Here is a 26,072-nt window from a genome sequence, read left to right as displayed (position 1 = left end):
GCTCGTTTCATTTTTTGCCTATGAGCAAGCGACGCGACCAATTCTTTCTCGCAATCTAGCGCGCGCCGATGTTCCTGATTGCAAGACGCAATGAGTCCCGCTCAAAACTCGAGTACGTAATGATAGACTGCGTGCCTACCCTCTATGATAGAACCACATGCGTTAAATAAACGAGAATAAAAATATAAAAACATTGCGAGCTAATTACGAGCCTTTCCCATCGGCCGAGTGCGATGCGCAATTCACTGTTGTCCCGCTTTATTCTGAGACATCATTATGACAATGCTCAGCTGTTGTATACAGCTTGTTTTTTGTCATTCCCTAGTTCAAGTTGATGTCATTTTGATTGCCACCCCATAATTTTTTTTTACGACAGTTGAATTTTAAAGGCTGCAACCCGAAACAACTTTTTCTTGAGCCTTTCTCAGCGTTGGAGCTCACGGTCACGTCATCTTATGTGCTGCATTTTGTATTATGTACGGTGCTGTTTGGCGCTTACCGATGCGTGTTGCATATTCATTGGAAATTATTTATCAGCCAGATTTCGGCCTGATCCCTATATAGGAACACAGTGCTTGTATACACTCCATTGAAGTAAGCATTCTACAAGCGTAGGCTAGCATTTCTAATAGAAATGTGCTTTTGCAGAAATGCCGGCAGCAAAAGGCCATTGGTGGTGATATTCGCCGATCTCTATAATCTTTAAATTTTTCACCGATGAGTATATGGTTGGCCCCACCCATTTTGTCTTAGTTCTTTCAGTCGAGCATTGTCATGGATTGTGGATAAAGATGTCACAACTGCACATTGCTATTCCAAAGCGCTGCAAACACCGTTGAAAGCACACAAAGGTAGTAGGATGATGTTTGCCGCATTTTATATTGACTTTTCATGATGCGCAATAAATAAATAATTATATAATACAGTCACACAAGTCCCGCTTCTTCATAAATGTAGATTTTATTTTTGGCTTGAAGCATACGTAAGGCATAGCTATTGGCTGCAGATATTACGACAGAGGAAAAACTATTATATCGCTGTTTCTAATGGAACGCGGCACGTCGGACATGCGGTCAAATGTGAAAGTGCCTTCATTCAATAGTCGTAAGTATAGCAATACTCAGTAGCTTCTATAGAAATACGCAGCAGTATCTAAAGGAATACTCAAATAATTGCCCCCCCCCCCCCCCCCCCGCCTTTGTTTTTCTTACGCCGTTGGAGGGAACGGCAAAAAACAAGTCGCGTAAGACACATCATTCACGGTGCTGGGTGTGAACCTCATCGGTTAAGTGCTCCTCTTTCGTTTACGCTGCATGGCCAATGTCCTTCTCATCATCATCAGACTATTTTTATGTCTACTGAAGGCAACAAAGCCTTTCCCAGCGATCTCCAATTAACCCCCTCTTGTATTAGCTGATTCTAACTTGCGGCTGTAAATTTCCTAATTTATTCATGTCACCTAATTTCCTGCTTTCTTCGGGTGCACTTTCCTTCCCTTGGCACAGATTCGTTTACTATAATGATCCACCGGTTATCTGCTGTGCGCATTGCATGGCCTTCCCAGCTCCATTTTTTTTCTCTTAATCTTAACTAGAATATCGGCAACCCCCGTTCGCTCTCTAATCCGCACCACTCTGTTCTTGTCTTTTGACCTATCTTACAGATGGCCGATCCTAGATATTAAAGAATACCAGGAAGCGGATCAACGGCTCTACCAAGTTTTTTTATAATGGTCCGTCAAACTAACCACGGGTAACAGCTATTTCTTCATCGACGTTCCTTAACGAGAGAATGTGAATTGAGTGCAAGACGTTGGCTGAACGTTGCACAAATAGCCAAGCAAAGATTCAGGCTACGAAGGTATAGGAAACAGGACAGAATGGAGAGAAAGAGGGAGGCATAGCGGTAGAAGATATAGAGGCTCTCAAAAATAAAGAATGGGCCTTCGGCAATACCAACGAATTACCACAATGGAATGGACATGAATGTACGCAGTGCTATCTCCAAATACCAGGTCTCATTGCTTCAAGTAGCAAAGCAGCCGGAACACGAGGTGTACTATTGCGCGGAGCTACTAGATAAGTAGGCTTGCGCAGCATTCCACCCATGCCCTTTATTGTTGCTGCTGCAATAAAGCAAACGTCGTCGTAGGAGCTAGCACAGAGTAGGCTTGCTTCCTCCATCGGTGTTTCACTGTAAGGAAGCCTCACGTAAGGTTAGGAAGTGGTCTAAGGAAAGGAACGTTTCATTGTTTGGCCCTAACTCACTGTCGCTGAGCCTGGATACACATGGCTTCACAGTGAGCTGAAGCAACAATCCAAGCTGGAGGCCAGTTCAGAAGTGAAACGAGCGAATCCCTCGTCGACTGCCTCGAGGAATCACATTACCTGCTGCTGCTAGCTGCCACAGTTTTCCCTGTTGCTGCGTGCGACGCTGCCTTCTTTCCACCAGCGTCAATCTTGTGCGTTATTTTCTCTCTGGAGCTCCTTCGACCACCCGATCTGGAGGTTTAAAGGCCTGAACAAGCCACGCCAGTGAAGTGCGCCGAGAAGAGAGATTGCAAATATCGAGAATGACATGTAAACGATACCCCGATTCGATTGTTGTCGCAACAAAGGACACGGATCAAATTTCAATTTAATTTAGACTGCACCAAGCGAGGCATCACGCAAACACAATACATTTTGCATAACATAGTGTTCAAAAAAAAAGAATAAATGCTTTGGAGAGAGAAGGTATTGACACTTGATTCAACACGCCCCATCAGTGCATAAAACCGCTATTCGGCAATGCTGCACACAACTACTTACACACAGCGGACGTCCCATAATGGTGTGGGATTGTTTTCAATCAATTTCAAAAACAGGTACGCTTTCAAGACTAAGTGCGCTTGTAAATACTTGTAGTGTCATCGCTGCTTTAAAATCATCTTTCTTTCAAAATCGGCTCGTCTTTCTTTTTCCGCTCGTTGCTCGTTGACCTCATCTCGATGCGTAGATCCATCTCTGAAATGTTCATCACCCGTGTCGGTTCTTTGCAAGAATTTACTACTGCCGTCTTAATTTTTCCTGTCTATGCAACATTCTATACGTCGCAACTTTTGCTCAAGGGTCATCAGTTTCGGTGCCATCTTGACACAAACCTTTTTCATTTCCAAATGTTCAGTAAGATCCGCTGAACGAATGACTTTCCCAGGATGTGTGAAGATTGTGGGATCGTCCCTCACCTGCGGCAAGTTGTTTTTTCATCCACTTTCATTTCCATTATATTATCGTTTCTTTATTTCATTTCTTAAGCACAAGTCATTTCCGCTATGTTGTCCTTGGTGTCAGTGTTTGGTTCCTATGACGTGACTAATAAAGATCGGGCCCCTTGGTTTACCCGCTTTCTTCTTGTTTCCCAAACCAAGCGCCTCTGCTGTTATTGTGATTTTGCCAATATTGAGCACAAGAGGACGTATACACCATCAACGTTTTCATTTTCTCCCAATGCATGTGGAGGGACATACAGATCTTGCATCATCCGTGGGGTCATCACGGGCTTCCCGAAAACGCTGAAACGACTCGAACACAGTTTCCTTCCTTTAGAGCACCTCTTCCACAGGCCTTTTGCAATATCGGTGAGTTCTTGCGTAATTCTTGTCCAATTTTGCAATAAATTTGATATTGATCTTTTTTTACGTCTGTCCGTCGATCTCCATTTCGGCAAAGACTAAAACCTTATGGCACAAGAGCATAAGAAGTGCACGCATAAACACCTGCCTTGTCGTACAGCAGTGCGGCTTGTACTGTAGGTCGACCGTGCCCCGTCCAGCGAAAAGAGCGAGAGAGGGGCACCACCGTGCTCCCTCCCACTTTTTTCGCTGACTGACTGCATCATCTTTGTAGACAGACCTCGTACACTTTTGTTTGTGTAAATTTTTAAACATCTCGAAAACAAAATCAATCGTGCGGGCAATGCATCCGGATCGTAATGAAACGTGAACCCTCGCCATGCGGGAGCAACGTAAGGACAGGTTAGCATGCTAAGGTCAATCGGCAATACATCTTCGTTATCTGTTACCAAGAATCGAACATATGGACCTAACGAAAAATCATATGAACCATACGGACCATCTGAATCTAATGGAACATTTTTCTTGGCAGTCCTCTGAAGCCCACCCTAAAAGATACAGCCCTTCCCAAGAATGTAGCAATACATAGTCTATTGTTTCTTGTTTCAACCTTTAACCAATAAAGATAGCAGAAGTTGTACAGAAAGCTACAGTAACGTGCTCAAAAGTCAGAGATTGCGGAAATTGCAGGTACTTTCATAAAGGCCACTGTATTTAAAGAGAAATATACTGCATTAGGACCTCATCCTTTAGATATGGCTTTCGCTCCTATAGTCAAATTCATGCTGCGAATTAAGATTTACGCCTTCATTTCCTGTCTTGAAAAAAAAAAAAACGTACGTTAAACTGTCTTTCGAGAATCGAAATATACTTTGCCTGCTTACTTTATTTCTTTTATTTCTCTCTTCTCATGTTGATTTTTTTTCCTGCAATAGAATGTGCTCTTATTTCCGGGCCTATCGCCGTTCATTGAGATTATAGTCTTGAGCATTTTGTTTTAGTCTGACAGGCCCGGGAATTCTGTCATAATGGCTTCAGTAAAAAAAAGGCTTTACCTTATAGATATACGTTATAGTTTAGAGCGGTCTTCTAGGTTTGTTTAAGAAAGAACAAAAATGCTCAAAATGCATGAGCGAAAGTATTGAAATAGCAGAACTCTGAGTATTCAAGCGAAGGTGAAAAGAGACCAAGAGAGTAACAGCAAGCCTAGGATTGAAATCTTTGCACCATCAATTTCCTTTCCCTACCGAATGAAGTCTGAACATTTAGATCCATAAGAAGCTGTGTGCTGAAGTGAGTTCTTTTTCCGTGCTTTTTTTTACATGAACTTCAAACATAAACTCAGGAATGGCAGATTTGTCTCTTTTCTCGAGCGGCTACGCATTTCTTTTTTTTTTTGCCCAAGCACTAAAAGTAAGCACAAAATCGAACTGAAATGCGGTTATTGGTGCCAAAAGAGAACGTTTTTGTCCTCCTGCTGCGACAGACGTCTGAGAGATTTAAACCCACTTCATCTTTTAACAACGTGCGGATGAACGCTCCTTCAAAGACACTTTAGATAAATATGTTATTTGAATTGTAACTTGGCGCCGATAGGTTTCTGTGGGGCGTGCGAAAGAAAGAAGCCAGGTGAACCATTATGTAATATTGAAGCCTACTAGAGTATTAGTCACATCGTCTCTGGCTGAAAGTCGTCCGCATGTACTTACCCTACAGGCGTGGACTTACCGTACATATTTGGCGTTTATAATTTGTACAGACAAGCGTGCCAGCCTGGTAAATGCGCCACTCGAAGTTGCTGAATCATTACTGTCCATATTGTTCGTTTAGAACAAATAGAAATATATGCGGTCGATAAGACGTAAGGGCATGCACAAACCACACTTTGTATTCACGGTCCTTAGATGTGCAGGTAGTATGCTGGCGATCAGCTTTCTACGTTACTCCAAGCGCAGTCCGTCACAAAAGAAGCGCCGCACAGCTAACGATAAAAAATTGCTGGGCGCCGCAGTGCGCAGCATCAACATCTCTTTTGGCCAGGAGCAAATTTTCACTTCATCAAAGGCTTTCATGTTGCCTGAAATACTGTGAGCAGCTGTACAATGGCGAGATCACTGCACTTTGCTTGCTTTTGTAGAGAATCGCTGGTCGCGCATCGTGAACTCTCGTGAACTGTATAGTAGAGTTCATGAGCGTTTATGATGCTCGGCCAGCCATTCCTACAGCGCTGTGTCGTAATTTTCCCGGATGCTCGTCGGAACGCGCTCTGTGCTCACGTATAATTTGTCGGAAGTGGACAATGCTGGCATCAAACTACTAGCTCAATATAGGCTCCGATAGACTAAGAATGTTATTAAGTACTGGAAAGAACTTACAACACAGTGCTCGAAGAGTGCATCTAGACAGAACGTATCAGCTGTTTCCGCTGTTGGCAGCGTATTCAGACTGTGCAAGTCGATTGCCGACGGTCTGGTTCTTGCACGTTTTATTCGGATGGTACATCCTGCCGAAACTGAAAGTGCTAAACTGACGTGGTGCGTATAGCGGAAAATTTTGAGCAAGAGAGAGACAGATTGGGGAGGCAAGGCTTCGAGTGTGCGCTCTGTCATGTCGGAAGAAGGTACCACGGGCATTGGAGCACGAAATCCAATAACACGGTCCTCGTGTAAAGGGCTTATGGACAGGAACCAAACACGAAATGTCCGTAGACCTCATTACTACCAGATAAGAGAGGCTCTTGTTGCCTAGAGAACCCTGGCTTGAAAGCAAGCGTGATGCGCATTGGCAGGCCTATTAACCCGTCGATGGGTCCGTGCCGGCAACGTGAACGTCTTTCTCTCGAGGGTCTTTTCATTTCCCAAGCTTTACGCAGGTCTCCCTTTCGGGCTCCCGTCCGCACGCTTCACCGCCGATGCTTGGGGAGGTAAGAGGGAGGGGTGGTTCTCGCTTGGCCTGAACTCTTCCTGGCCCATGCCACTGATGTGCACATAGTAGAGCCCCAAGAAAGCTTGGCGGAAGTATAGTTCGGTCGTCTAGACGGTGTTCTGCTCCGATGCACTGTCCATCGCAATGTCTGCAGTGCGCATCTGACCTAAAGAGGTACGATTCGTCCAGCTCGATTGATTGCTTTTTTCACTGCCCTTCACTTTTTGTGCCCTTTGATATCTAGTGGGGCGAAAACTGAAAGGAGGTGTTGGTTTTGTTCGCCGTTTCTTATGTGTTTTCTGATCATTTTTGTGTTTTTTTTCTGATCTGACCTGAACCGCAGTCGCTTCGCAACGGCCACCCCGCGTCTGTGGCCATGTTCACTTGACCCTTAGCGACGGCTTTACGTAGACTACAAGGGAGGTCGTGTTCCAGGTTTAAAAAAGAATAGACGTTTTTCAACCTCGTAGGATGAGACAGAGAACGTAAAGGAGCAGGACAGACTCCATTCCCGGAGATGCAATTATTTCACTCAGAACAGCCGTCGTCTTACTTATTTTTCATGAAAGAAGTAATATTCAATTTCAATCAAGCACATGTGCTGCAGTTCCCACCAGTACCCTTTGTTCAACCGGCCAAGGGCAGGTATGGCCGAGAAGGATTAACCGGGTCCCTACTGGAGGGGTTGTAAGTTGCTTGCTTGCGGTTACTTATGTTCACTTACCGAGGAAATTGGAATTTTTGTAAAGGTAATAGTGCACAGAAAAGAAATTAAGAACGGCCTCAGCACCCTAAAAAACTAACACACGTTTGCAAGTGAAAACACAGACTGATACTAATAAGAATGCTTCATCGATCTTTTTTTATGTCTTCAGATAAGATTTGAGGTTGATAATGATGTAGTTATGCTCTTCAGGTTTATATTTGAATGGGCTAGGCGTCGTGACGGCGAATGATAAAACATCACTGTAACGTTTATCAGCCAGACTGTCCATGCGAGACAGCGATGAGTAAGGCTTGTGTGTTTTTTCAAAACATTTTTCAGAAGTGCGCTCTTAGTCTGTCGGCAGTTTTTGTTTACTGCGAGTAAGCTCTTTTCCCATTTAGCACCGCGTAGCCTGATGTGTCACTCAATATCCCGAAGTGCACTTAGCTTGGCCGCTTGACAAGAGTATAAATTCCTTTACAACCGCAAAGGACAGATGTCAATAATATTCTGAGACAAGGCGAACCATGTGAAGCCCTCGCACACAACCCCCTCTTCCTATTCCATGTAATCTTTTCCAAACTGTTCCGAGCGCCTCCAGATCAGCTCCGCTTCCCCCGATTCTTTATTTTCGCCAGGTACACCAAGATGCGATTCCTTTTGTTGCCCGGCTTGCAAAACACCTTAGAAAACACGGGAATCAGGTGGGTGAAGTGAATCCTTCCTTAAACTTCGCCGCTGAGCGTACGTAGTTTTGCTTGAACTAAAATTATCGAGCGGATACACAAAATGTAGACAGCGTCTTAACAAAAAGTTCTCGTTTCCTCAAGCTTGGTGTGTGTATTTTTTTCGAGAACTATAATCATAAACAAATGTGACATCTACCACTTCTCGCTTTTCCTTTTTTCTTTTCTTGCATCCTCTGTCACGGCGTCGCTCAAGTATTGTTCAGGTGGTACATTTGTCGTGGCCCGACACTGCATAGCATTTTCTTTGTTTTTTCAAACTTTCGTAAGACTCTCTATTTCGCCCTTATTTCCTGTAATCTTACCCGTTACTTTCCTGGCTTTGTTTCTACGCTATGGCTACCGCTGCAAAAGCTTTATTTTTTTTCGTTCGCTGACGTCTCGAGGGGCGGCGGAATAACACGACGCTGTCTCCTGTGGCGAAAAGCCTAGCGCCCGCAATAAATAGGGATCACGGCACCTGTTCCTTTGCTGTCAAGCTGCGTGTCTGTGCCTGGTACACGGGCGCCTCTCGTGCGCAATGCCGAGCTAGAATGGCATAACTGCGCTGGTCCTTCGGGTGAAAAGAAAACGCTTGCAGCTGGAACAGCAATGCTCGGTGATTTAGGGCAGATTGAGGGGGAAAAAAAAGAGGACATCAGAAACTTGTGGACGCAGAAATAAGCATTTTGAAGAGAGCCCTCTTTCTCAAAATTTTATTTTCTTCTTCCGATGGTTATATATGAACGCAGACACTAGGTTCCTTTATTCTGAGATGTCGCTGGGGCCGAGCATCTTCTCAGGTATTGGACATGCTGATATGGTTGCATGCGAGAGCTGTGCGCTCTGCCATGCACATGCGATTGGGCTTGAAAACAGAATTGAAATGTCTTTACATTACCAAAGGGGAGGGGGGAGGATTTTTAAGGGGGGAGAGGGAAAAGACGGGGGAAATGCGTTAACAAAGAGTTATGCTGTTTCTACGTTTACAAGCGTTCAGCGCATTGTGTAAAAGTGCCTGTGTGCCGTCAAGCGGGACACCAGCAGAATGCGCAGTGGCTCCTTCACCAAAGTTGTGCAGAATGCGCAACTTTGTTGAGGGAGCCGCCCTTGTGTTGGGTAAATAGCTTAGCGATGTGGCTTTTTTTTTAGTGTCGCGCTTTCCCCTGTTAAAACAGAAAAATATAATATTAAATTCTGTTTAGTACGTAAATAAAGAGAGCAAGAAAAGAAAAAAAGAACGACGACGACGACGAAAACAACAAAACAACAAAGAAAGCGTCGGAGAATTTTGCATCGAAGTTCGGAATTCACTGTTAAAGGAGGGTGTATTTTGTTGGGAAGGTATCTTTGTATTCGTGAAACGAAGCGTTGAACTAGCTCCTTGTTAAATACATGATTGCACTTACGCCTATTCCAAGCTTCTCGTTTTTGTATTAGCAACTTTGCAATAATATAAAGGCATAGAACTGATTTAGTGCTATGTTTTATTACTGACAAAATGTAGCCTGCCGCTGGGGCTCAGTGGATATATTGTTGTGCTGCCCAACACGATGTCGTAGGTTCGATTTCCGATGTCAACATTCCACATTTCAACAGCCGTATTGAACAGCCGTTCAGATCGACGCCCCTTATAACCAACTGTGCTGTTTTGGGAGGTCAACACCTCAATCTAACTTTGAGTGAGATAAGTAATCATTTGACGAATTACTTGCATTATTATATATCTGAGAGGAGCTTTGATCATATGGTGTAATGTCTGTCGTGTATTTTGTAGTGCCTGTGTAGCGTGTGCATTCAAAGAGTACTTCCAGGGGTCTTATGCACCCAGCCGAATGCGTCATCGTAACAAATGATAACTTGAAGAATAACTTTGGAAGCGTACTTGGAATTTGTCCGCCATTGCACTGCAATTAAAAGAAGGAATAAATAGCACGCACACGGTAACCTTTACAAGATACCATATATTCAATTTTTTTTTATTACAGGTTGCCCGACGAAAACACTGCAGGTCCATTTGTAGCTTTCACAGATTATCAGCTATGTCAGTTCAGCTCAATCCCCAATCGCTGAGAGATCTTCAGAACAAAATGCACTGGTGGAATCAGTCCTGCAGATAGTAGCCAGTCAATATTTCCGCACTTGAAATTTCCAGAAATTGAAGACTGTAAAGAAACAGAAAAATAGTCACATGACTTTCACAGCATTTAGCTTTTGGCTTAACCGCTTCCTGCCTAATTGAAGCCAGAAATTAGAGCACTATATTGGTAGCACGGTTGAAGGTTTTTTCTCGGTAACAAGACCAATGAAAAATAAATTGCAAAGAGGGTAATTTTTAGCAGGCACTCTGATAAACAAGCAGGTTGATCAGCATGAATGCTACGTGTGTTAATCAGCGTTCGCGGGCTAATGTAGAGATAGCTATTTAAATAATTTAAGCGCTTGAAGCGAATGAAATAGATCTACAAACACACAACCGTTCACGGACAGTGAGAGCCACATAGCAATCAGATTGTCAGGAATCTCGGGCTACTGCCTGGAGTTCAGCAAAGTTACTTGATCATCACACGCCATTGCGGACGATGTACAGTCTCTATCATACTTAAACCTAAGATGCCTTAAGCGGCTTTTTATTTCTGCTGTAGGCGTTGCTGAGTGTTTCGCGTTGGGGTGGTCCGTCATTAGTAGAGGCACATCTGCCGAGAAAAGTTCCTGTACAGCATCAAATGGAAAAATACTCAAATGCATGGAGGTCTCAGCGTGAGGTTTGAAGTCAAAACGCTATAATGGATCGTAAATACACATTTCAGTTTTGGACTGCATGCTGCGACCACAAAGTACTTGGGCTCTTTTTTCAGATTCCTGTATTCTGAAAGATTTCTGCTATGGAACTGCTCCCATGTTTTTGCAGGCAGAGGCATCCAGATAAAAGGACTTATAAGGCACCTAAGCAATTCTTATGATGTGTAAATGGGAGGGTGTTACTTGTCGCTGAGTTATGCGCTGAGTTTAGTGTAGCAGCGAAATGTTGCTCAGTTTAGTGCTATTGCGTTATATTTCCGAGTGTTATTGCTGCTTATGAGATCGCAACAACGCAAGGCCACAAATCGGCCATATTATGATCTCTCAGCTGAATTTTTGCGGAGTTCTCACTGAAGTAGTGTTTCACGCACTTTACAACACGTTTCAGCGCGATGATACCACTTCGCGGAGCGATGACAGCACTTTTCTGAGCGGCACCTTGATGTTGTCACTACATTTCTTCAACCAGTTCGTAGGAGAACTCCCCCTCATATGTTAGGGGGGTATGCCGCAGTCGTCGCCCGAACGGGTATCTGAAGCGCGTTCCATCTTACTCGTCGTCGTCGTCCTCTACCATCGGCTCCGGCGACGGCCTCCGCGGGTCCAAGTTGATCGACAGTAGCATGTCTTTGCGATCGAAGCAGTATCTCGATCCTTTCGCGTTGTCGGGGGCTTCGGTGGTGAACGCTCTTTCGCTGCAGCACCTCGCTTCGCACGTACGCCGCGTTGCGATGGTCTGGTACTTCTTCGGCAGTGAACCGGGCACCTCCGGCCACGCTTTGGTGTCTCACCTGATGACGCAGACGCGAGCGATGCAACTTCAGAATATGAAGACTCCACAGTGCCGACAGCGGCACCACTCCTATTGTGCACCGTCTAGTGAATCGCTCGCCAGCCACGTGCCAACCACGTGCGCAGCCTAGTAGGTATTCATCACTGTCGCTTGTTGCAATCCCACTGGTTAGCATGCTCGGCTATGGAGCAGTAGGAGTGACAGTGGGATAGAGAATAAAATCTTCACTGTGACCACTTGTTTTTTTGTTAGATGAAGATTACGCGATTGTGTGCCGCATTTAAGCCCTGGCTTTCATATGACGATGGCGCCGCACAATGAGCCAAATAATGCTCTCGCATTAAAACATTTCTGGGTTATGTGGTCGTGCGTTTCTCGCGCTCCGGGCCTAATAAAACTATGGAGATTGAATATGGCAGTTCACTACACATACCCTTTTGGTAGAAAGTTACGAGGTTTTACAGTGACGAGCCTCATTGCACAAAAAAAATTAAATAATTGGGTTTTACGTGCAAAAACCACTATCTCATTATGAGGCGCGCCGTAGTGGTGGACTATAGATTAATTTGGATCACCTGGGGTTCTTTAACGTGCACTTGAAGCTCAGTACACAAGTGTTTTTCGATTTCGCCCCCATTTAAAGGAACTCGCAGTCACTGGGATTTGATCCCGCGACCTCGTGCTTACCAGCCCAACCCTATAGCAACTAATCAACAACGTTGGGTCCCCATTGCACAGCTCACAAAGTCTTGCAAACGCCACGCTCTGGAAACTCGGATGGTATTAAAGACAATGTCTTCCTCACCGTGTCCCCTCCCCCCTTACCACTTTTCCATATAGGGTATGTGTATTTCCCGCCTCTCTTATGGGCCGATCCCGGGGGTAGTGCGGTCTAAATGTATGAGCCAATTCCGAAGGTTGTGTCACCTACAAGTGTGGTCTGATCCCGAAGCTTGCGAGGACTAAAAATGTACTCCGTTTCCGTGTGTATGTGCACTCTTTAAAAATGTGGGCCAATCTGTAAGATATGTGTAGTAAAACAGTCTACGCAGTCCGACGCTTACTCCCTTCACGCGAGGGATGACGCGATAGAGTGCCATGCGCAGTGACTCTGCCCCCATTACAACTCTCAACTCGCTCAGTAAAAGATTTTCTTCAAATGACTTCAACTAAAGGTTGAAGTTCCAAACTTTCTTTTTAATTCGGGTAGCTTCGTTTACCTTGGTCTTGGCCTTTCAATAGCGTCCATTTGGCAGGGTGTCCCCCTTTGAAGTGGTACAGCATTTTCTTGCTTAGGAGTTCCTATGACCTCTACAGAAGAATAAGATGAAGAGATTTAGGCCAACTTGGCTAAAGGTGAACCAGACCTAATGACAAAGCAATGACTGAAAATATTGCTACCATAAAAGCTTCTTGACATCTTCATGCTTTTACAAAGCATACGAGAATCAAATCATCACAGAAATTCACTTTCATAAAATGCAAGGACAGGTCAATCTGTGTTACTCGCCTCAAACAGAAAAGGAAGCGAAAAACAACAGTGGAGCCTCATACAGCATGTGAAGTGGCTGTTTTGTATGACGCTCCACTGTTACATTCATCTGTGACAATTATCCTTCATGGAGCAGGTATTATACACAGCAAACAATGAACTAAAATATAAATTTATAGAAAAAGTTGTAAAAAATACTTTTAGAAACGTGTGTAGTGGCTACAGCGCAATATTATGTAAAGAACTGCTTCCTCTACTTTCTGTCTATAAAATTAAACGTGGACCTCTTTCATTTCATGCAAGCGAACGCGCCTTATATAGACGATGAGCTTACATGTGAACCCGTGCTCAACACCTTAAGTGCCCTCGGTGCCAAGTTGATAAGATAAATAATTAATTACGTTATTTTTAGGCAGTGCAAACATCATCATATGAGCAAACATGAATAAACAAGTTTCAGTGGCTGTGCTACAGTATAAACATCACGGCGGGTGAGGAGCACATGAGCTGGCACTCTAAAGTAGTCTATGTTTACAGCAGGGTTCAGCGGGCCTTGCGCGTCTCGAACGAGAAAGTGAACGTATCCTAGTTATTCTCTTGCCTTTAGTCTTCTAGATCAGATGTTTTCACATGACGGGCTATTGGAAATCCCCCGTTACCTGAGCCATGCTACGTGAATATAAAAAAAATAAAGTTCAACACGCGAGGAAGTGCGGCCTCTCCCTCTTCACTTACGACTTGACGGCCTTGCTATACATGACGTGTCTTGTCAACTGACTTGAAGGCTTGACAGTTATTATGGACGTGTTCCATTGTCGCAAGGTCTTGTCATACGTTTTGGAAGTGTGTGCACAAAGGCTACGGGCATTTACGTTAGCCTTGGTGATTCGTGACAGCGTGCGACACGGAAACGGGAAGTCGTTAGACAAATGGAGACACGTGGCAGCTGAGCGGTAAAGTGCTAAAGATCACGATGTTTTCAATAAACTCTAAATCTCTTTCAGCTCATTGTAACCTCACTCTGGCATATTTTGTCTACGGCTTAAGTGCACTCGGAGTCGGCAATAAGAGGTGAGGTCTTTGAGAAACGCCTTCTTATCACGGATGTCTTCATTTATTTACACATGGGCATTCGGCACGCAGATATTTTTCTCCGTTAACTATGCCTGCGTGAGCGAAATTCAGGTCAAGTGTTGAACCCTTGTAGTCCAATCGACGTCGCAATAACCAGTCTGAAGTATAAGGACTCACCCTAAAACCCGTGTCAGCTTCCACCACTTCTCAGTGGGTCGGAAAAGGCAAAAAATAAGCTCATCCATGCTGGAAGTAGCCAGCTGAGTTTTGGTTTTTCTGAAATGGCAGAGAGCAACTTAAAGAAATGGACATATTAGGATGTATAGGAAATTTCAATTAAATGTTGTCAGTGCCGCTTTGTTTAACTACTAAAACTAAACATTCATGTTAGCTTCACCAGACACATGAGCCGCATGAATCCGCACAGTGCGAAATACTCTCCCAACAAGCGGTCACTTTAAACGGATGCCCTAATTTAGGGGTAGCTCCTGAATAAATGAGAAAACATCTCAATTATTAGTCGATCCTTTTGATGAGATTTGCAAAAAAAGAGCGAAACAAATGCTTTGAATGAGGACTTCTTGAGGATGACAATAGTAAATATTAAACTTCTGCGACTTCGACAGTGTGCAGACTCTGAACTGATTTCTCTGGCACTCACAGACACGCACCTGACTCTTACCTGCAAAGGAGCTCTCCTCAGTGAAGAATAAGCTTGCCTGGTGTGTGACGTTGAGAAGCACAGCGGCATCGTCGATGCCCTTGGGATTTCTAGCAACGAACAGTATTTCTCCGCCGTCGTCGGGGTGAACTGACCTGATATCTAGAGACGTGGTTCTACAAAAGGGTGTATCGGCACTCTGAAAAAAAAAAGAAATGAAAGGTGCAGCATGCGTTTAAGGACATAAATGAACAATATCACAGCTAAAACACAAGGTGAAATAATTAATGGCAATTTTCTTGTCATTAGCCTAATTTTCGAACGATGTTAAAGACCCTTCTATTCTGCGCAATGATGTTTCAGTATATTTGAAGAGCGCTTGTTATTATCGAAACTCTTTTCCGAAAGCATACTGCCGAGTCCGTAGATAACCTTAGTATTGAGGGACGCAGAAAGAAAAGTTGTCTGGAACAAGCGAATCATAGTTGAACGGAGGCATTAACTCACCTCTGCCCCATTTCACTGCATTTGCCTGCTTATTGATCTACCAGTAGCTGATTAGGTGTTCTGCGCATAATGCGCACCACTTCTTTTTAATGCATTAAGTTCCTTGGAACTCCGAGAAGTACTTTGCTGGATCGAGAACGTTTTTTTCGGTCCAACAATACCGATCCGATTTAAGCGTGTCCGATAGTTAATTCTACTCAACACAATAATAAAAACATACTAAAGATATAAATTCGTCTTCATTCTTTTAGCACTTTCTGCCGCATTTTGTACGTATAACATGAGGAGCAGAGCGAAGGTCGTGAATCTCCCATTACATCACTAATGCCTCAGTTCTACTATGACCGAAACCTCATGAGCCCGTGTAAATCTCGAACGCCGCGTAGCAGGGCTACAACGGCCACTGCAGCGCTTAGAACGAGCTTTGTTCGACCGTTGCGCAGGCCTTCAGTGTATTCGGAAAGGCACACACTCACACTTTTACTCTAATGCGGCGAAGATACTGCCCCCACGTCCTCACAGAATGACTCACACTGTAGTTGTTGGCGACGTAATGGGCGTGGGACGCGTCTCCCGGACTCAGAAGCACGCGCCTCACGATCCAGTAAGCTCGTGTCGGAGGTGGATTGGCACAGACCAGCACCGAGATCCTGACAGGCTTTCCCACGATCGCCGTCAGGGTTCTATTTAACGCTCTGACGTCGGGTCGGCCTGCAAGGAAAGCGATAAAGTGGCGGCACAATGAAACGTATTGATACTTGACAACGCGGCTTCAAGTGACTAGATCTTAGCCAATTGCAGTGATGTGCCGGAAACACGCGCAGCGTTAGACTCGTTTAAGTGAGGAAATGTCTTCAATGAAGACAATTCTGGACAATTGCATAGTTCCTAAATGTGGGTTCCTTAAACCAACTGCTTTAAGCGATCAAAGTTTATTTCGTTGCATTTCAAGGATTTTGGGGCGTCCTGAGCACAGACACTGTGGAAGACAACATGATAACTGTCATATACGCGACCATCTCCTTAAACGTTTGGCTAACTGGTGTTCCGTGATCAAACTTCTTAGAGCGTTAAAAATGAACGAGACAGAGGGGGAACGAGATACACAAGCACTAATTTTTACCTAATGCACTATTTCTGCTAACATGAAATTTACACATAAAAAACCATGTGCAGGAGCCATATTACAGTCCCCATATAGGACGAAAAACCAAAGAAAAACAAACAAGACAAACTAACAAGTGGTGAACGTACGCTAAATGTAGGGAAGAAAATACTAAAATTCAAATAAACATAGTGCAGTTCCTAGCTTCTAGGACGCTGCCGTTATCGAACTCTGCTTTACATTTAGAGCTTCTGATATGCACCGCCACGCGTTCTTGCAATCTCCCACGGACGTTGTAGCAGTGTGGATTACAACAGCAATAAATGACCGCCTTCGTCAACCGCCTTCGGGATGAACACAGCTACGGCATCCGGGGGAGCTGTGGTTGTGAAGCAGAGTTTGAAGAGGGCGACGTTCTGTACGAGCATGTTGACCAGTGGAGGAGAGAAATAGTGGAAGCTGCAGAAGTGGCAAGGGGGCACCGTCCATGCGTGAGTGTGCCATCTATTGCTTTGTCAAGCAAGTAATTATGCTATCTAACTGCCACATGTGTAAGTCATGTCTGATGAACAGATCCTGGCACGTTAGTTGAACGTGTATGCACGTGATCCATTTTACTTGCTTTGTACTTGCAATTGTTATTCATATTTCATTGGACCCGCAAATAACCTGTGGCTATGGGTCCAACCAGTTTTGGTATTTTTGTATGTTCTATGTCTGCAAATAAAGAATTCAATTGAACTCTAACATTTTGCGCCCTCACATATAGCATACGATTGTAAATTGTTGATTTATTTTGGCATTCATTCGATTGCATTATGCCTCTTGCGCATGAGCGTTTATGCATAAATATATTGTCATCAGAAAAAAAATTGAGACAGAAAAGTTTAATGATATGAAATGCAGACAGGTCGGCTGGAGAAGCATACTCTAAGCTTGAGTTCGAAGTTAAACTCTTGTGCATGTCGTTTCAACTCTGTCTCTTCTATTGCTTCCGCGCATAGACGTTTTAACATTGAGCGGCGTATTTTATTACTTATTTTACTTAAACGCAGCAGTAAATGTGACACTTATATTTTCAGTTTCCTCAGCTAACCTGATTGAGAATGTAATACCGCATTCAGGAGAACTATCACGCGTGCGCGCACTGCCTGTATAGCATTCCCTTCGTTGCCACAGGAAGTTGTTCGCCAAAAGTGTAGTTGCGCACAGCAAAATGCTAGACAGTATCAATCCGTGTTATGTACGCATTAGGCCCATCGCCAAATTACTGACAAGCGAATAAAGAGCTAACCCGATATGGTCAGCAGGATGTTCCTGGTGCGGGCCCTTTCCTCCTTCCATCCAAGGTGATTTGTGGCCGTGCATTGGTAGCTACCGGCGTCCGAGTACAGCACCGGGTCCAGCATGAGGGAGCTCTCGGAGGTCATGCTTTCTAGACGGCCAGAACGCACGCGCGTCCAGCAGTAGGATGGCGGAGGCTTTCCGTCGGCCTTGCAGTCGAGTTGCACTGGTTCACCGAAGTCGGCCGACACCTGCGATGGTGGCTGCTCCACAATCTCAGGCCCGTCTGCATCGAAATTTCCCATGAGTAACGTTAGAACAAGGCGTACAAATTAATCAGCACGCCTCTGGCACGTCGCCTCAGACATTTCTATAGAAGGGAATATGGTCGCGTTGCAATATGTCAATTTGCGCTCTCTATCAGCCTCGCTTGTTCCTCTCTCTCACGCACACTGGTTTCTTGTAAAAAAAAAAAAAAGAAAAATAACGTCGTGCTTTCTCAACTTGTAGATAACACTTGTTTATTTTTCTCTTTTCCATGCTGGGTTTCGTAACTTCTTCCAGGAATCATTCAGGCGTATGCAAGGAAGAACTTGTCCAATTTTTACTAAGCACGACTGCTTTCGGTTTTTTTACGTCTCTCCCGAGAATTATAGGACGTAGCGCAAGGGCTGCGTCCTTAGCACTCGCAATAGACCTGCGTACAGATGGTGCTGTTTGTTGGAGCTGCTTGTTGAAGCTGTAGCCTTCAGGTCGAAGTTACTCGTTTCAAGAATGAATGTGGCGGCTGTTACGTTATATACATCGCCTTTCTTTATTTGTAGTAGGCATGACAGGATGATGATAATTACCAAGGCAACGCTAAAGTAGTACCACAAATGTACCTGAAAAATACAGAGCTTCCTAAGTTATTGTAGGAAACTCTATGATACAAAGTACGTACAATAGCCGCTGTGGCGAAGCTTAGCTGTCGCTTCACTCAGGAAAAAGAAAAAAAGAGAAATGTGCATGTAAATAATGCCTGCCTGCAGGGAAAAAACAAACACTTGTTTTTCCTGTCCCGCGCTAGAGTCTAAAAGCAGGCACCCGCCATGATTGAACGCTTTCTCAGGGTCCAATTTTCGGCCTTCGTTTTTGTTTATTAGTGCCCGCACGCTCTCGTAACATCTGGGACAGTCAAAGCAAAGAAGTTTCAACTGAACAGGAAAAGGGGAACGCGTGTAAAGGGTACGCAACATGTGCTGTCGTTAAGTCTTCTAAGCAAGAATGCAGCATCTGCTTCACGACCCGCAAGAAACACGCTTTCTAGACTATAAAGGCAAAGAAAGGCGTCGCCTCCACTCTGAAACGATTTTTTTTGCTTATTGGCTGCTTCCAAGAAGGAGTGGGAAAGACGGGCGTTTCTTTCTATATGTAGCAGATGAGCTGTTAACTTCTCCCTTGTTTCTCGAAATTTGTTTGAAGCCAGTGGTCACTGTAATAACAATATCTCACCCTAGCAAGCTACGTTAGCGGGATAAGGAGGACAAAACAGGAGTGACAGCAGTTGACTGGCTAATTAAAATCTTGTCACAGCGTGCCATTTCCCCTCCTTTCTTAGCAAACTTCGTCGATCAGAAAACAGCTCGTCGGGAAGATGGCTGACATCTTTTTAAAATCCTTTGTTCTTCGAGAAATTGTTCTTTTGTGCTTTGCTTTATTTTCAAACGTTACGGAAGTTTATACAGCGTGAATAGCGGGTGTTAGCGTTCCCGGACTCAGCAGCACATATTGTTCGTGTCTAGAGGAGACAGCTTTGGTGAGGCAGGAGGCACAAACCTAATGACAAAGCTATAAAAAAGCCTAATGAAGTGCAATAAATTTAAAGAAAAAGAAAAGTTCAAATGCGGGAGGCATTTAATGAGCGCTCCTGAAGTTGTATACCGAAAGGGTCGGAATTATCGTACTGTACCCGGCCCGTCATTCTGTTTCTCCCCAGAGAAATTTCACCTGTACTCAAATCTTGAAGGACTGCAGCGCTTTATAATGGTGTTGTCAAGTGCATCAGAGACAGTCAACAATAAAAACTTTCCTATGGGAGCAACGAGATTGCCGATTATATAATAAAAAAACGGCCCATGATTTCAATTTATTAAGTGCTCAAGAAGGTAACTTTATGAGATTTGTGAGATTGTTGTAAACGTTAAGTCCCGTCACACAAGGAACGTTCAGTTTAGCCATGACAAGCGACGCTTTACGGAGAGCGGACTTATCGGTGCATTGAGGCGCTGTTAAACTGAAGCATTCTCTCGGCGCAGTTGCTACTGAGCGAGGACACGGTAATAAACTTATTCGAGTTCACTGTACACATATTACAAAACATCGATGTTATATGTTACTTGTGGTGTAGTTACTACAGCAGCTAACGTTAATTAGAAGACACTTCTATGGGCCCTGCTATGTGATACGGAGACGACCAATTCGGGTCGGACAGTAAACAGATAATTCGGAAAGTGAGCCAATTCGGTGCCAACATCGGACACTGCGTCCATCATGTTATACGATGTCTAACGTTTCTGACCGGAACGGTAGTTGTTTTCTGCCCAATCAACACGCGCAATAAACGCATTCAATGCATGAGCGGGACATGCTAAAATATTCATTATCATCCTCATCTTTGTATGGCCAATGCCGGACAAAGGCCTTCACCAGTGATCTCCAATCACTACCGTCTGTTCGACGCGTTAATCTTCATTTAGCTAAGACACATGCAGTTTTTCTTGATACCAAGAAACCGTGAGCGTGTTTCTGCTATTTGTTCCTCAACCTGCTCTCCAAAAAAACGTCTTGCCAATGGTCATATCTGCCTCAAGCCTAAGTGCAACGTTTGGGGCGTTTGATTACAAGAATGCACACTACACTTATTGCACTCACATCGCACGTTGAGGTAGTATCCGAAGGAGGCGAACGTCCCGAGACGATGGACGGCAGCGCAGCGATACCAGCCAGCATGATGGCGCTCGATGGCTGAGAAATTTAGGTATCCGTCGGGGCTCTGAGGTACCGGGGGTGGCCCGTCGTCCTTGAGCCATCGCGGGGCGCTTTGCGGGTTGGCGTCCACCGCGCAGTGCAGGGACACCGGCATCTTCTCCAGGATTGGGAAACCGAAACCCGGCTCCCGGGAGATCGAGAAGGACGGCACGTCTTCGGAAAATAGAGAAAGACGTCCTGCTCACTCAGCTGTGGGGACGTGTTATCTAACTCCACAATACGTGCACATGGATCTAGCATCACGATACGTGACTCAGATTAGCCCACGCGCCTCCCATGGCCGCAATCAGAATTTTTGTAGTGAATGATATCGCGTGGTAAAGAGGCGTGCTTCTATGGAGGGCTTGTCTTGTTGTCGTCTTCCTCAGAATCTTTTTCCGTCGAGCATTGCGCCTTATTTAACGATGAGCAGTTAAGCACTCCTTTAATTGGTATTGCAGTGCCTTTTCGGTCTAAAGAGATGTATTTAACGGTGAAGGCTTTTGCAGTAGCTGGACTAAGTGGTATTGAGCTTCACAGTAAAACTGCGGAACTAACTTTAATTAGTCATTACCACAGTGACCGGCAAGTGCAACGAATTATATTTCTTCATCCTAGCTGCGCTGGTATGGAGAATGGCCTACGACCTTGCCAGTTCTCTAATCAGTAGAAATAAAAGAGGCGATGCACAGGGCACTTGCCTGCACAAGGAACTCGTACAAAGTTTTCGTGTTTAGAATTAACCTATGAAACCGGACACTTTGCATCGTGTATGTCATTCTGAATTTCCGTCCTTGCTCCATTCACGCATTAATTGGCTGCACTCTAAGACCTACCTGAAGCGTGCATTCCTTAAGAATTGAGTTTTTTTTATGTGCATGAAGTCCAGCGGGACTAGGTGTCGTATGTGCGACAGCGGTGGCATCAGTTACATTGGATAGTTTTGACGAATGATTTTAGCTGGAGGGCCAGGCATAAGCGCAACGATAAAAAAAATAAAGTTCAAACGCATGCACACTGTCGGTGCTTTGAGGCTTAAGTGCACGAACCAAATACATTTTTCACAAGGCAATGTGTGGAGGAAGCCCCAGTCTAAGATTAACCAGTTAAGAGAGCTAATGATTGCCCATTGCTAACTATGACAGGAATTATCCAAAAACACATGACTCACGATCTGCAGGACCTCAATAAGGTTTTACTACACCATACTGGCAGGAAGCATTAGTTTACTAAAATGAAGACTAGTATTGAAGGCTTTTTCTTTTTAGTCTAAGGTAATAAATAAACTATAGCAAAAGCGCAAGCATCACATCACCTATAGTCATCGTGCTAGTACCAAGACAGCGAATGAACACTTTGTTCGTCCATGTAGAACAACTAGTGGCTATTCTTGATGCATATTAATCAACAAGCTGCGCTATACTTTTGGCCTTGCGTTCATCGGACAGCTGGTTATATTTTCTCCACGTTTATGAAAACCGACGACGCAAGGCGATAACACTGACAACTCACAGAGGACATCAAGCGAGGCGGCGACGGCCGTGGAGGTTGGCCACGACACGTGGTACACGTGGCAGGAAAGCTGCAGGCCGTGCAGGTCCCGCGAAGCGTTGAGGCTGAGCACACTGCGCGTGGTGTACGAGTCCTCCTGGGGAGAGAACTCCACGAACAGCTGGCTGGCTCCGGTCATGTTTGTCTCGCCCAGCATCCAGTGCATGTTTCGGACGGCGGGAACGGCACGACGCGCCACGCAGCCCACTTCCACCTCCTCGCGCTCCTGGACGGTGACGCGGGAGCCTTCTTGCAGCCGCTCGCCACTCAGTGTCAAGAACGGCTCTTCTGGAGCACCTGCGCAGAGTGATTACCTCCTTGATGTAATGCAGTGATTTGGGCTCGTTGGTATGACATCGTGAGGCTTATAGCGCGTGAAAAGAGCAGGACTAAAGTAAGACATGACACACACAAACGCTCTGTGTGTCACGTCTTCCTTTCGTCATTGTCCTTTCAGGAGCTATAAGCCTCACGATACCTTCTTGAATAATTTGATTACCAATATAATGTTTTTGTGAATAAATAATTGCTGATATAGCTTTGTATGAAGGAATAACTTCCCAGGTTTCTAACTTCCCAAATAACTTCCCAGCAATTGCATAAACGTAGGTCTAACCCAGCCACAGAAAGATTAGCAGTGGTGCGAATTCGTGCACTTACGAGAAAGAAAAGAAGGAAAGGAAATGCGCATGAGGAATACGCCTTTCCTTTTCTTGCAGCGTAAGTAAGGAATGAAACGCAGTATTCAAGTCATTGGGTCTCTGCTACACTCAGTGCCTTTGTGAGGCGTTCACTGTTCCGCCAGTGGAATGACATGCAGATCGGCCCGAACGTTAATACATTTAATCTAGAACCATCGGTAAACGGAATTTTCTGAGCATGGCTTGACTTTTTTTGTTCGGCTGTTTCAAAGGACGCATTCTTTTATTTGCTCCTTTTGTTGGTTCTCCAATGTATCCAGCCTACTTTAACACCTTGCTCGCAAAGCTGTCAGGATTGTGCTGTTCACAATTGCTGTCAAGAAGGTGTTTTGCTACGTTGAAGATTTTCTGGTGATCCTTTCTGCCCACCCTAATGAAGCCACAACCCTGGTCGACCAAGCGTTTGAAAATTCAGGAGCATCTATCGAGGTTTGACGTTCACAAGAGAATTGCCGGAAAAAGGCCAGATCCACTTCCTAGACCTTGCACTACACCTCCAGGAAGGGCACACGTGTTGGATGTATGCCCCGCGTTCCAAAAAACACCTTCTCCCCTAAACATCCAACCATTCTAAAGTGGTGAAGCACTCCATCGACCTAGGGGCCCTTAGAAATGCGGTCGTTCACTCTTGCCACCACTCGATGTCCAGCAGACTCTCCAATCAAGTCCAGCGGCTTAAATCAAGTGGCTATCCTGAACAACTGCTGTCATCCTTGGCGGAAGTTTATTGCAAGAGGCTCGTTCCCCCAAGAAACAGCGCGAAGCGGGTGATGTCTTAACCAAGACTATTGCGATCCCGTATATACATGGTGTGTCCCATCGCATCAAGAAAGCCGCAGGCCGGGATAGTATAAAGGTCGTGTTCACTGCGCCTCATAGGTTGGGAAGGATGTGCAAAAAAGTCAACGAAAACCGGAGAACACCTGGACTGTGCAATGCAATCAACAACATGTCGCCAAGCCTGTAGATTACAGTACCAATGTAGTGTATTCCATTCCCACCTCTTGGGGCTGCACTTACATAGGGCAAACAGGACGCTGCATCAATGAACGGTTGCGTGAGCATGCGCACTGTGCCAAGATTAGGACTGGCAGGAATTTGGCTGTTCATTGTGCAAAGTGTGGTTGTTCACCACTCCTTGACGACACACGTGTATTGAAAAGGTACAGCAATCAGATGGCCAGAGAAATATTTGAGGCATTTTCAATGTGTCAGTTAGGAGCCAATGTCAATGTTAGTTCCCCTTCCATAGCACTTTGTGATAAAGAACTTAAGTTCCTTAGAAGTTAATCAGTTTGGCTTGTGTCCGCTATGTTGTGGTTACTTTTATATGGTTTAATGTTATTCACGCATGCGCAGCAGGAGTTCACGGACGATGACCCACTTTCCCCTTCTTTTTTCACTCTCTTTATGCCCGTTGCAAATTGTATATATTTGCGCAGGCTCCAATAAATGTGTTGTTGGCAGTCAGCGCTCGTCTTGGGTCCTCCCTTATCCGTGTTTTTTTGGCGCTGTTTTAAATATGAATGATCCGCACAACTTAGCTCGCACCGAAACCCTTCAGAGAAATATATATTCGCGGAACGATCACAATTCCTTTTGATCCATCGTTTACTGCTCTACCAAGTTAAATGCGAAACCCGACTCGTATTGTTTTTTGGGAAGTTGCATAATGATGCGTGGCTGCCAGTTCCGTACAACCGCGCAGAGCGCAGGACGCTGAGGTTCTAAACGCATTCCGCCCACCACGGAATGTTACAAAAACAACCACATAAGCAAAGAAGAGAAGTGGCTACGTAAGGCGGCTGGACTGATAACTGTAGAAGCGTCCCTCAAAACACCCAGAATCCTTCTCCATTTCGTTGATTCATAAATATTTTCACGAACAATGGTTAAACTTGTTAATTTTCCCTTTTCATTCCTTTTCGGCTCCCTCCTTTAGTAGATCGCTTAATTTCTCGACTCCTTGTGACTCTTGTTTCCAGTTGCTAATTTCGCATGAAAAGTGCTGTACAATTAGGGGAAATCAAGATGAGGTAACGGGTGACATTCATATTGCTTATGGGTTTAACAATTATTGCAGGGTTCCATCATGGACGCTGTTTCGCGTGATTTTATTTTCCACCTTATCTAACCCATATCGCCTGTATGTGGTTCCGAGGATATGCCAGCGTTGCGGCGAGCCGTCACTCGAGGAAATGATGAAGCAAAAAGAAGAGTTGCACGCAACTGGCATTAGAAAGTTTTAGAATAGCGTTTGTCGCCTTGTACGTTAAGAGTAATCACTTTTTTTGGGACGTTACGGTGCGCGTACTTTACAGACATTTATCTTACCGTACGGGAGCGCAAACGCAAGGAAGACGTAATGAAACAGAGCACCATCTGGTGCCTCGTGCCAAACGTATCCAAGCGAAGACAATCCATTACCAATCATCCTGCTGTTGCTATGCCGACGCGCCTCGTATGGTGTACGGGCGTCGGCATCGCGAAGAATTTCAGAAATTGGACATGCTATGCGCTCATCACTAACGTTACAGGTGAGTTTATAGAAAGCGAACACTCATTACAATAGTTACTGGCGATCAACGCGAGTCAGAGCGCAGCCATCACGAGAATTCACGCTGCAGCGAGAGTCATGGGTCCCGCCATGTTCGCCAACGCTATTTCTTGGCGTACGTAAACATTCGAACGGTAAACTCGCCAAGTGGCGTACGTTGTCATAGCGCATGTAAACAGCAGAAACCCAATAACGTTCAGAGCATGCGCAGTGGTGACAAAGCTATTTCTTTACCTACGTAATGCGTTTACATTTCGTTGCAAACGCTAAACTAAAACTGTCTATTGTCTCAGGCCGCAACTCGTTCCACGAGCATACGGACCAGCTGACTACGGACTGAATCCTTTTCATGGTAACTGGATTAGTCTAAACAAAGAAGGTTGAACTAAAAACGCAACAGCGATGCGCGTGGCTTTTGCAATACATGATGGCAACTGAATGCATCTCGAGTTAATCGCGCGGGCACCGAATGGATGAGAAAACTGGCTTTCACACCCTAGGAGATGTCGATAACTACCGCCATCCAAAAGGAGTGAAAAGGGCAGCAAAATGTGGACCGCCGAGTAG

The 26,072-nt window shown here is 44.8% G+C and overlaps 2 protein-coding genes and 1 long non-coding RNA gene across 7 annotated transcripts in view; 2 read left to right on the top strand and 1 right to left on the bottom strand.

Annotated features, from left to right (window-relative positions):
• The window catches only part of LOC135898362 (aldo-keto reductase family 1 member B1-like), a 296,512-nt gene that overhangs the window by 101,237 nt on the left and 169,203 nt on the right, over positions 1-26,072 (top strand). The gene's annotated exons all lie outside the window — the stretch shown is intronic.
• The window catches only part of LOC135898428 (cell adhesion molecule 3-like), an 82,603-nt gene continuing 66,446 nt past the window's right edge, over positions 9,916-26,072 (bottom strand). For 3 of the 4 annotated variants that reach the window (XM_065427356.2, XM_065427357.1, XM_065427358.2), the window contains 8 exons: positions 22,209-22,544; positions 20,601-20,870; positions 17,698-17,973; positions 15,831-16,009; positions 14,813-14,990; positions 14,308-14,406; positions 12,785-12,875; positions 9,916-10,134 (listed from right to left, as the gene is read on the bottom strand). In XM_065427356.2, the coding sequence (XP_065283428.1) occupies positions 14,321-14,406; positions 14,813-14,990; positions 15,831-16,009; positions 17,698-17,973; positions 20,601-20,870; positions 22,209-22,544 (1,325 nt within the window). In that variant the 3' untranslated portion in view covers positions 9,916-10,134; positions 12,785-12,875; positions 14,308-14,320. Of the gene's footprint in view, positions 10,135-12,784; positions 12,876-14,307; positions 14,407-14,801; positions 14,991-15,830; positions 16,010-17,697; positions 17,974-20,600; positions 20,871-22,208; positions 22,545-26,072 lie in introns of all 4 variants that reach the window. The other variant, XM_070537583.1, reaches the window with a different exon arrangement.
• The window catches only part of LOC135898429 (uncharacterized), a 46,904-nt gene continuing 46,204 nt past the window's right edge, over positions 25,373-26,072 (top strand). Inside the window, exon 1 of the long non-coding RNA XR_010563327.1 lies at positions 25,373-25,485. This is a non-coding gene — a long non-coding RNA (uncharacterized lncRNA). The remainder of the gene's footprint in view (positions 25,486-26,072) is intronic.

Source organism: Dermacentor albipictus, chromosome 4, assembly GCF_038994185.2.
Source record: "Dermacentor albipictus isolate Rhodes 1998 colony chromosome 4, USDA_Dalb.pri_finalv2, whole genome shotgun sequence".
Classification (NCBI taxonomy): Eukaryota; Metazoa; Arthropoda; class Arachnida; order Ixodida; family Ixodidae; genus Dermacentor; species Dermacentor albipictus.
This window is presented reverse-complemented; position numbering and strand designations above follow the sequence as displayed.